The sequence below is a fragment of the Doryrhamphus excisus genome, chromosome 18 (assembly GCF_030265055.1).
Source record: "Doryrhamphus excisus isolate RoL2022-K1 chromosome 18, RoL_Dexc_1.0, whole genome shotgun sequence".
NCBI lineage: Eukaryota > Metazoa > Chordata > Actinopteri > Syngnathiformes > Syngnathidae > Doryrhamphus > Doryrhamphus excisus.
The window spans coordinates 7630327-7642649 of NC_080483.1; the positions used below are offsets into that span (position 1 = coordinate 7630327).

The 12323-nt window shown below is 40.5% G+C and overlaps 1 protein-coding gene across 3 annotated transcripts in view; it reads left to right on the top strand.

The window, feature by feature from the left end:
• Positions 1–12323, top strand: part of gli1 (GLI family zinc finger 1) — a 57654-nt gene that overhangs the window by 33647 nt on the left and 11684 nt on the right. For all 3 annotated transcript variants that reach the window (XM_058054941.1, XM_058054943.1, XM_058054942.1), the window contains exon 2: positions 8203–8312. In XM_058054941.1, the coding sequence (XP_057910924.1) occupies positions 8242–8312 (71 nt within the window). In that variant the 5' untranslated portion in view covers positions 8203–8241. The remainder of the gene's footprint in view (positions 1–8202; positions 8313–12323) is intronic.

A 12323-nucleotide genomic window follows, 5' to 3' on the forward strand; every position in this document is an offset into this window, starting at 1 on the left:
GAGGAGATTGATTTGCTGTGGCGACCCCTGAAGGCAAAGAGAAATAAGAAAAGAAGCTGCCATAGTATCAGCCAGAGGTGGTCGGCTTTTGTGATCAGCATTGAAAAGCATTTATCGGCATATGCTTTTTCATGGAAATCAGACGATTCTGATCGGTGCCCGCTCAATCAGAGCATCCCTAGTAATAAACTTGCCTTTATTCCTGAAGGCCTTTTGACCCTCTTAACATTTGTAATGATGGCCGCCACAGTCGAGCGATTAGGACCAATAAGGCTTTCACTTCCATAGTGATGGCTTTCCTTTTCTTTGGCACACTGCCGCTGGGAAATATTCATTCATTAGTTTTCTATGATGCTTCGTCCTCGGGGTCACGGGGGTATGCTGGAGCCTATTCCGGCTGAGTTTGGGTGAGAGGCGGGGTATGTTATTGGCCACAAAAAAAAAAGACAATTAAAAAAAAACTATATTAGGAAAGCAGGAAGTGAACAAATGTAACAGTTACTGATTGTGAAAGTACCAGATGGAGGGGTAGGATTTAATAAGCTTTGCTTCTTCCTACTCCTTTTGGACATGTGGAACTGTGAACTGATTATGGGATGCATTCAATTGTAATCTGATGCATGTTCAAATGAAATAAAATCATTACCATTACCATTACATTTTTGTGCTGCATGTGGCATGCATTCTTCTGGAAAATATATTTTGGACCCGTGGGAGTCTGCCGCAAGTCCCCCCCCCCCCAACAGACAGGACAGAAGCATAGTTACCAATGTTTACTATACTTGTTTTGTGGCTTAACTCAGTCAGAAGTCCCTAATTCACACATTGTCTGTGTTGCTGTATTGTAAACTTCCCTCTGTCGGGCTTCACACCCTGTCAAAATGTTAGCCTGAGACGTTGATCCCTTGGTGCTACACAGCCAGAGTGACTGATGACAGACATGGATGCATCAGAGGCTTTTTTGACTCCTCTTCCTTGATGTGAATATCAACGGGAGCAAGAGGAAGGCAAACGTGGCGCTACTGCTACGGCAGGGGTCTCAAACTCAATTTACCTGGGGGCCACTGGAGCTAGGGTCTGGGCAAGGCTGGGCCGCATCAGGTTTTCAAAAAAAACAAAAAACGCATTTATTAAAAACAGAAAAATATACAAACTTTTTCAGTGCTTTGGTTCCGGTTTTCTACAAGAAAAGCTCTGATAAAACATTCTACTATTCTCAAATATCTTAATTTTTATTTTTCTGCACAAAATAAGATGAAAAATAAAAAAAATCAAGAATAAAGAAAATCAATCAATCAGTAATAAATAATAATAATAAATATAATAATAATAAATATAATAATAATAATAATAAAAAAACAGCAAATAATAAAAACTTAAGAAACCACATATAGTTGGTGGGTAGACAAATTATTTTTTTCAGATTAAAATGAACAAAGCATTATTAGAGCCCTGTAGACATGACAAAACACGACTGTAGTCATATTTATATTCTTTTTATTTACAACATATTGCACAACTGCAGGGTCTTGAGACACATGCTAACTCGCAAACTAGAGAGCTAGCGACCTAAACGGTAGCCTTCAAGTTATTTCCTTTAAACTATAGCCAAAAACTTACCACTTCCACACGGATGGGGAGGATAACTATTAAGAGTTATTTAACCTTTAACATGAACATTAATCAAACGTAATAATTTTTTCTGGGTACATGATACCATACAGCATCCATATCAAACTTACGCGGGCCGCACTAACATTAAACTTTCATATCAAGGCGGGGGCCTCAAACTAGTGTCCTGCGGGCCACACAGGGGCTTCAAGTCATGTTCAAGTTAGGTTTTACATACATAAATAAGTTTTAAATGCATATAAATGAGGAATGAAAGGGATAGATGGCGCTATCCAAGGTTCCACTGTATGTAAACTGCAATGACTGTAAAACATATTATGCAAGGGGCGAGTCAGGCATCTTCCTCCATTAGGTAAGAGCTGCTACAATTGACAGTAGGCTGTGGCGTGCCCTTATTGTTTTGGTTGTTTTTAATTTGTAAAATAACACTGACGCCCATTTTTAGGCTCCAAAATACCACATGATTCATTGAAGTAAATAACACATAATAACATCATGGCAATAAGAATAATCGAAAACAATAAACAATAAGAATAAAACAATGGCTGCTTATTGTCAGGTTGGTGACTTGTCATAATGATGTTTATTCTTGTTTGATATCCTCTCAAGTTGAGGGGGACTTAAAGTCATTCAGATGAAGAATCTGTAAGGAGACATGACGCTAATCTGGCTCGCAGCAGGTCAGCGAGTAAAGCTTATATTGTACACTACAGTGATGTCTCCAGGCCCCCCCACCCATCACATTACAGCAGCTGCAAGGAATTCGCAGAGTAAAAAGGGCTAAAAACAGAGGGGAGGGTGTATGGGGGGGAGAAAAAGGGGGGCAAAAGAGGAGAGTCCATGTCGGGGAGGGGTGGGGTTAGAAAAACAAAACCAGAATTTCAAAACAAAGTTTACCACTGAAGGAAAACAAGAGGGCCACAAAAAGTCAGTGGGTGACGAGGGAAAGACGGAGAGGAGTTAAAGAAAACGAGGTAGGGTCTGGCCCGTGGTTGGCCGAAAGCCCGGGCCCCGCCTTCCTTCCCTCCCTCCCTCCTTTCTGGGCTCCAGACTTAACACAACACAATCCTCCGCAAGCCCGGCCACATCAGGAACGGCTGGCTACATTATAGCTGCCATTATCGTCTCCCTAAGTCATAACAGCCCCAGAACACCCACCTCGACGGGCTGCAGCGCCGCCAGGAGGGGGGAGGAGCATTGGTGGCGGGGGGGGGGGGGGGGGGTGCAGAGGAGGAATAAGACTGAAGGAGAGAGAAAAGAAAGACAGGGAGGAGTCATGAGGGTGGAGTCCACTGCTGGGAGGAAGGAGGAGATAGCAGACAGAGATACTCAGAAAGAGCCAAGAAAGACGGCAGTAGGAAACAGATATATATATATATATATATATATATATATATATATATATATATATATATACTATGACACAAAACACAAAGTTCTTGACGAAAACGTACCCCCACGTCTGAAGTGATGTCATTGAAAATAAGCAGTATCAGAATCCAATATAAACAATCCACCCCCAATACAGACCCAATCATTCACTGCCCAGCAGCTACTCATAAATGTTCCCTCAGACTATTCCAGTCCAGGTTTCAAATCCTGGCAGGAGAAGCTAAAGCTTGACTGTCAGCGTCAAGGCAGGGGGCTGGAACTTACCCCAGCTGACTTAGGGTGAAAGGTTAACCGCACCCTAGACTGGTTGTCACTCATTCAGGCAGGGTGGAAAAAGTCAAGCTGTGTGAACCTCAACACCACCAATGGTCCCTGATATAGAGACGCTTGGTGCTTTCTATTTTCCTTGTAAAACGTAGTAAACGCTACCAAACTATTTAACTATAACACAACACTGCATTAGACGACCTTTTTTGGAAACAATATTTTTTAACACAAAATCAAAAAAGTTGGTCGAGTCAGAGCTTTTCTTCCTGTCGCTCACATACACTCGTGACCCAGAGAGATGGAAACAAAAGTGTCAGAGGAGGAGGACCAAAATAGTAGCCAATGTTAGTGGGCGTGTCTCCTTTCTCTCTTTTCCTGATGTCCATTTTCACTTTCATGGTGATGGCTTTCCTTTTCCTTGGCGCACTGCCACTTGGGAGACATAATAAAGCAAATAATCTCACAAAATACAATGGTGACTTACATATCCATACATCCATTTTCTCTACCGCTTATCCTCCCGAGGGTCGCGGGCATGCTGGAGCTTATCCCAGCCTATCTTCGGGCATGCCAGCCAATCACAGGGCACATACAGACAAACAACCATTCACACTCACATTCATACTTATGGACAATTTGGAGTCGCTAATTAACCTAGCATGTTTTTGGAATGTGGGAGGAAACTGGAGTACCCGGAGAAAACCCACGCATGCACGGGTAGAACATGCAAACTCCACACAGAAATGGCCAAGGGTGGAATTGAACCCTGGTCTCCTAGCTATGAGGTCTGCGCGCTAACCACTCAACCATCGTGCAGCCCTCCAGGGAACTCATTTCAGCCAATTGTATCCATGATAGGGGGGAAGGGCTACCAGGTGAGCACTTGGTGGTTGGGGATTCACCCATAACCTAGCATTCAGTTTTTCATTAATGAATGGGAACACGTTCGTAACCACAAAACACCGCAAGCGGAAGACAACTAGAAGTTTTAATAACGGCAGCTGAAAGATCTCCAGCTATGTTATGTAAATTCTGCAACAACACACATGCTCTGTATTTACATTCCTAACTGGGAGCAGTATAGACACAAGACTCTGACAGTAACAAAAAAGTGACATCTTGCGAAAAATGTGCAAGGAGCAGATATACAAGGGGACGTCTTGATCATCGAACCAAGGAAATGTCTGTCCTTTCTGGAAACATTGCACTCACAGGAAGTAGGGCAGATGATTTCGGGAAATGTCACCCAACATAAATGATGTCACAACACAATGGTCAAATTCCAGGATGTTGCATGTGTGCTTACCAATCATAAGCACTTTGCATTTAACTTTGCAAGTTCCTGAAATGTGGACCTTGATAATTGATGTTGGAAAGCATGATCATGTGATGACAGAATCTATCCTTTTCCGATTGGTATCATTTTGGTAGGCAACATAAGTCTCTGTGCCACAGTGAAGCGGACTTGTTTAGTCGGATCTGATTTATGGCACTGAGGTTTTTAATATGCTGCTGCTCCGATTCCCTCTCGAATCCAGTGCCACAAAATTACCCAGGCCGGTAAAGTCCCTCTCACTTTCTCATGGACTCATTGGCCAAAAATAGGACCATGTTTTTAAAAAAGAAAAACTTTTATGGTGGAATATATGCATGTCTAGAGGATAATATTAGTACATCGGGTTGTGTCTGTATGATAAGAAACCTGAAAACAAACAAAAATATATTTTTTTAAATGGATGCAAGCATACAAGATTTCTTTATTGGATATTTTCAATAACAAATAGCAATCCTGTGGTTGCTAAATTGTAATACTATTGCAGTAATAGTACTGTACATTTGGGTGTATAAGCCATTACTGCTCATTTTCAGCACTTTGTGTTGACTTGTGGACTGCTATAGAGCAGCTACACACACAACAACAATACACACAATTATACAAAAAAATATATACATAATTATATAAAATAATTATATAAAATTGATGCATGGATGTTACACGTTATTGAAATAAAATAACATAAAGTACATAAAAATAAATGACTGCAAGATTTGTTTTTAATCTGATGTTTTTAGTAGCAAAGTAGGGATTTTTTTGCTATTATGTGGCTAGAAAATAGCCCGGTTTTTATCATATTCTTACTTATTTATTTGTTACAATTACAGATTTACTAATTTATATTCTAATCTTTAAAACAATTAATCAATTGCAATCAAAAGCATTAGATTAAACAACCTTGTAGACTTGTAATAGTTTTATGAACATTTGAATTAAATTAAATTAAATATAAAATGTATTTAAAATTAAATTAATGCAGGGATGTTATTATTGATATAAAATAAGAAGAAAAGTGTATAAAAACAAACAAATGAATGCAATATTTTTTTTTTTTTTTTTTTTACATTTTACATCTTTTCAGATAAGTTTATTTGTTTTTTTTAATTGTATCATGATTTCATCATAATGATCCTACGTTTAAAATAAACAATAGACTTGAGTTTAGGTCAAATTTGAAGGTGCAGTTATGTAATTCACACCAAATCCCACATTCATCACACCAAACACACACACACACTGTAGTGTACGTACATTTGTCCGGCTCATACACACCTGCCACTGTGCTTACGCACTGCAACACAATCATAGTGTCGCCGTTTTTGCAGACTTGTTGGGCACTCCAATATTATCATAGACCCTGGCGAGACAGACAGGTGTGTGTGTGTCTGTGTGTGTGTGTGTGTGTAAGCGCCCCTTCATGGCATTTATGAGTTTTGGACAGCTGAAGTGCCCGTGGAGATCTCTATTTAGCACTTGCAGCTAATTATCATCCATACATCCCAAGCCAAGGCGCATACATGCAATTACCACCAGGGCCTTCTGTGTCATTTAGCCACTTGCTAAGTTTACACACCAATCCCTCTGAGGCTTAAACAGCTCCCCGCTGCCCCTTTAACACTTGCGCAGCAGCAACATAACAGTCATGGCAACAACACACACGCTTTCATCCTCAGCCGACACCACTTTTACCACTTGTCATATGGGAACATTGGCCATACGATCGTCTGCTTCCATGAGAAGCCGAGGTCAGAGGTGGTTAGAGGAAGAAGTAGCATCAACACATCCTCTCGCTGGTCACAACACGAGGAACAGATTGGCGTTTTGGATTTCATTGTGCGCAAGATGAGAAGTTGCACGCATTATGAGCAATGGCAGTGATTAGATAATGTGGTGATGTAGTAAATAACAATATATCATATTTAATAATCGATGTAATAATAAATAAATAATAATAGAAATACCAAAAACCAACTGCTTGTATTGTTTCCCTTCCACTATTTGATTCCACTTACTGAAATGCTGTGGGATTTTAACATTGTGTTTCAAGTTTAGTTTTCTCCCTGAGATCATATTTCTCCTCTCTTATTTATTAGTATTAGTAAAGTTAGAAGCATATGACAATAAGTTGAATATTTGTGAGAAAAAGTCCTTCATTTTGTCGAAAAACTGCATTTTGTCCAGAAAAGTCATACATTTTATTTTTTTTTCATTTTCATTTTCTACCGCTTATCCTCACCAGGGTGGCGGGGGTGCTGGAGCCTATCCCAGCTGTCTTTGGGCGAGAGGCGGGGTACACCCTGGACTGGTCGCCAGCCAATCACAGGGCACATATAGACAAACAACCATTCACACTCACATTCATACCTATGGACAATTTGGAGTCGCCAATTAACCTAGCATGTTTTTGGAATGTGGGAGGAAACCGGAGTACCCGGAGAAAACCCACGCATGCATGGGGAGAACATGCAAACTCCACACAGAGATGGCCGAGGGTGGAATCGAACTCGGATCTCCTAGCTGTGAGGTCTGCGCGCTAACCAATTGGCTGAATTATTGGCGACATAGGATTCCTTATTTATTAATTTATTCATTGATTGATTAATTTCATAATTACAGCATAGAAAACCTGTTTATGTCCGTCTAAATGTCCTTCTTCTTAGCCATTGTTAGAATCCTCGAGGCATGAAATAACATCCCTATATTCACTTTGTCGCTAATTATTTTCATTTACATCAACATTTACAATGACTTCACAAAATTATGACATGAAAGCTCATTAATTTGTTCTTGAATTTGCATCTTTTCTAAAAAAAAAAAAAAAAGAATTATTAAATATGCATTTTTTAAAAAATCAAAAGATTACGACTTTCATTTCAAAAACAACTTTCCAACATTATTTCTTTAAATTTAAATGTTTATTCTCTCATCGGTCCCTCACATATTGTGACTGGTTTTGTTTTTTGTGAAAAGTATATAATTTCCATAAAAATATATGCGTTTTTTTTTTTCTCCCACAAAAAACACAACTTTAGTCTTCTAAGTTTAAATTGAACTTCTTATCAGTTATAATCAGTTTTACTTTCTGTATATTATGACCTTTTCTCAAAATAATAAACTATCAACCCATCCGTTTTCTATCGCTTATCCTCACTAGGGTGACGGGTATGCTGGAGCCTACCCCAGCTGTCTTTGGGCGAGAGGCGGCATACACCCTGGACTGAAAATAATAACTACATTTTCACAAAAATATGATGTTCTTGTAAATATAATATCTTATAAGTTTACGATTTGGTCATTGCATGTAAAATCCTGCTGGTTGCTGACATGCAGTACAGAGTGGAAGTTGAATTGTGCTACTATAATTCCTACTTTCCTTCTGCATGTAATTGAAGGTATTTAGTGCTGCGTTTGAAAATAAACTCAGCCGTTTGCTGTGTTATTAACATCCTACACATCCATCTTCTGGCCCGCAATTGTTTTTGTCTTTTCTGCTGTGGTGTATTTTAGTCAGCTTTGTTTAGCCTGAGCTGGGCCAAGCCCTGACCGTGTCCTTGTGTGTCTTTTTCTTCCGTTAGGTTGTTAGCGTAAGGCGAGCAGCGGGCCTCTGAGCGCCGATGCCAGTGGACATGCAGCCACACCAGGGCCTGTACCAGTATGAGACCTCACCCAGCCAGCCCTCCAGAGGGTAAGGAACATTTGGACATTTTGGATTTGAGAGTCCAGGGTGTACCCCGCCTCTCGCCTGAAGACAGCCGGGATAGGCTCCAGCATAGTTGCGACCGTCGTGAGGATAAGCGGCAGAATATGAATGAATGATTTGAGATGGCCGCACAGGAAAAAGGCCAGTGTTGTGACCTGAAAACAGGTGACTTCGGGGGCCATTTCACTTTAAAGAAATAACATGGTCACCAAAAAGCTCTGTCAGCTATCAGTTATTGATCTCCTCCGCTGTGGTGGAGTAACTCCATAAATAAGCTATGGTCTGTTTTAATGTATTTCACCCCCAGGCATACCCTGGTCACACTCCCCGCCTGCATAGAAACACTTTCAGTTTGTGTATAGGAGTTGATAATTAACAACGATTTATCTTTTTAAAATGTCGTTTTTTAACATACAGCCATATGTGTTGGATTCCGAATCCCATCAGGAAGTAGAGACTGAGCAGTTTGAATTTTCTTAACAAAAGAGGTTACTTCAAGATGTCTCTCAATGGGAAGTAGCTTTAGCATTTTAGCATTTTAGGTTTTCAACAGCATCTGTAACGTCTAATGTGGCCACTAATTGTGGTGGGAAATGGCTATTAGCAACCCTGCACTTTTGCTACATGACGTATATAAAATAAACACAGTTAGGACACTGATAAATTGTTAACTTACTGCTTGCTTTTCTGAGTCTTCCACACGACCAAGTAACGTTGGCTAGAGCAGCTAGCAAAACAGTCCAGTGTGAAATTCCATTGAAAAATTAAAATCCATTTCTTTTGCTGGTATGGAATCAGAAACTCCAACCACTTGTGCCTGATGCTTGCGTCGTTAGGAATTGTAAACAAATGTGGTTTTGCTAGTAGCAGTAGCGTAGCTTGTGGGGAGGGCGGAGCACTTATCTATCGCACCAAGTAATGTTCATTCATTTTCTACTGCTTTTTCCTCACGAGGGTCGAGGGGGTGCTGGAGCCTATCCCAGCTGTCTTCGGGCGAGAGGCGGGGTACACAATTTGGAGTCGCCAATTAACCTAGCATGTTTTTTTGGAATGGAGAAAACCCACATATACACGGGGAGAACATGCAAACTCCACACAGAGATGGCCGAGGGTGGAATCGAACCCTGGTCCTCCTAGCTGTGAGGTCTGCGCGCTAACCACTCGACCGCCGTGCCGCTGCCAAGTAATGTTAACTTGATAATATACATTGCATAATGTAGGTACATAAAGTGATTCTATAGTGCACCTGATGGCTTTGACTTTGTCTTTTCCATGTTTTGTTGACACAGCACTATTATCATCATTTCCTGCCATCATCACCAAACTAGCAAAATCATCTCATATTGACTCAAAAGTTTCCTTTTTATGTAACATTTTTGAAGTGAATAGCATGTTTCAGGCTCTTGGTCTGCAATATACATGGTGGACATTTGATCACATTTGGGGGAGCGAGTATCACGCCTGTAGAGTGCTATGCACTGACTCTATGAGGATTTGGTGATAGCTGAACATTAGTAAATAGATTGTTTTTTTCTTTCCCCCTGGGTAATTGCCCATATGGTCCGAACCGCTACTGGTCTCGGCTATACAAGCTGCAATAACTGACATACCTAATCAGGTTCTAGCAAAGTATTGTTTTTCTGACGTGTGAAAATATTTTGCAGTGACTAGCTAGCGGTTGCTACGCTGCTCCCATTTCCATCCTTTATTCATCATTCATTCATTTTCTACCGCTTATCCTCACAAGGGTCGCAGCAGTGCTGGAGCCTATCCCAGCTGTCTTCAGACGAGTGGCGGGGTACACCCTGGACTGGTCGCCAGCCAATCACAACCTTTATTTATTCATTGTGACAGTTGTTTCTTTGGCAGCCCAGGTTCTCATATTGTTTAAGAGGTGGAGTCAAGTGATTGCATGTCTTTACAGTCAATTTATTCAAGGATTCAAGGATTTATGGATTATTCTTATCAATCCACGAGGCTGCTACTTAGCATCAACCTTAGTAAATACCATTGAATTTAACCTTAGAAAATGTACCTTTACATTTACAATTTTAAGTTATTCATTGGACTTGAATGACTTGAGTTTCTATAAATAAATAAATAAACTAAATAAAACTAAAAAAACTAAACTAAATACAACTAAAATAAACTAAATAAATAAAATTGGGGTGTTCTAAAAGTTTTGACTAGTATTGTATGCATATAGTTTTTTATTGTGCACATATTTGACATATAAATGGATTAAGATTTGCTGTTTAAAGTGACTCTAATCTAATCTGTGCTACTTTATTCTTTCTAATGTCACACGACTTACGCTGACACCTTGATAGTCATCTCCAAAGGTCACAACCTGCTTCTATTTCCAACCCCTGCTTCATTCTGAGGGCACTGCAAGCCGTAAGATCTGTCTGAAATTGTTCATCCAAAGATTTATGGATTATTCTTATCCAGGAGGCTGCTACCTGGCATATCTCGTATGTCAAACCAGATATCGTTCACAACCTTAGTAAATACCATTGAATTTAACCTTAGAAAATGTACCTTTACATTTACAATTTTAAGCTATTCATTGGACTTGAATGACTTGAGTTTCTCTAAATAACTAAATAAATAAATTAACTAAATAAAACTAAAATAAACTAATAAAATTGGGGTGTACTAAAAGTATTTTATGCATATAGTTTTTTTATTGTGCACATATTTGACATATAAATGGATTAAGATTTGCTGTTTAAAGTGACTCTAATCTAATCTGTGCTACTTTATTCTTTCTAATGTCACACGACTTATGCCGACACCTTGATAGTCATCTCCAAAGGTCACAACCTGCTTCTATTTCCAACCCCTGCTTCATTCTGAGGGCGCTGCAAGCCGTAAGATCTGTCTGCAATTGTTGCGGCCACGCTGCAAGCTCAGCCTTCACACCCCCGCTCTCCTCCACCCTCCCCTTTTCCACCATGCCACCCAGGTTGCGGGCGGACTCGGCCTCTCTGACAGCTGCTAATTACAGGCTGACCAGCCCCTGCTGCGCTCTGCATGACTGCCCCTCGCCCCGCTCAGGTTACCCACAGCCATGAGGCAGGGCTGCAGAGAAAGGTGGCCGGGGCGGGTGGGAGACAGAAAGAGATACGCTAAAGGGGAAACGGAGAAGGAGAACAGATTGAATAGTAGGAGAGAAAAGGGAGGTGGGTTACATTCTGGGCCTGGGAGGGGGGTGGTCCAGCAGTGGATTAGAGTGTGCAGATTAAGCTACATGTTGTGCTCAAAGAGAGAGCGGAGAAAGGAAGAATTAGGAGAAGGTGGATGGATGCTTGGATGGATGAAGATGGCCTCTTTGGGAGGGAAGCATGAGGGGTAAAAACAGACAGATTTAGGAACAACGGCCATGGTGGCGCATGCGTTGGAATACATCACATGTTTACTGTTACGCAATTCAATTTGTCCAGAAAGAAGTTTATTTCCCTTCTTACTGATCATTTGTTCACTTCCTGTCTTCTTCAACATTTATTTACATTTGGTGAAATTAGTGGCTAGTGGTTAACATGTTGGCCATACAGTCAGAGATCAGGAATATCTGGGTTTGGGTTCTGTTCTGAACTGCCCTCAATCAACAAGCCACAATCGCATTGTTCATACGTGTGCTTTTCTCCAGCTCATCCATTCTGAACTACATTTCATTGGCTTGGTGGGTTTTCATCCTTTTGTTGTTTGATGTCATGATGCAGTGTAGTGGTTTCCCTTTTCACAACCTCCATGACATCTTTTTGTTGATGTTGAAGCTGATGCTTCAGTAGCATCATTATCACCATATTATTTGATGAGATTTTTATTAGCATATCATTATTGTCATCCTTACAGGTTTTGATAACAATTAAGTGTCACTATCTGTTTTCACTATTTTCAAATGATATGAAGAAGGGTGGCTGCACGGCATCCAAGTGGTTAGCGCGCAGACCTCACAGCTAGAAGACCTGAGTCCAATTCCACCCTCGGCCA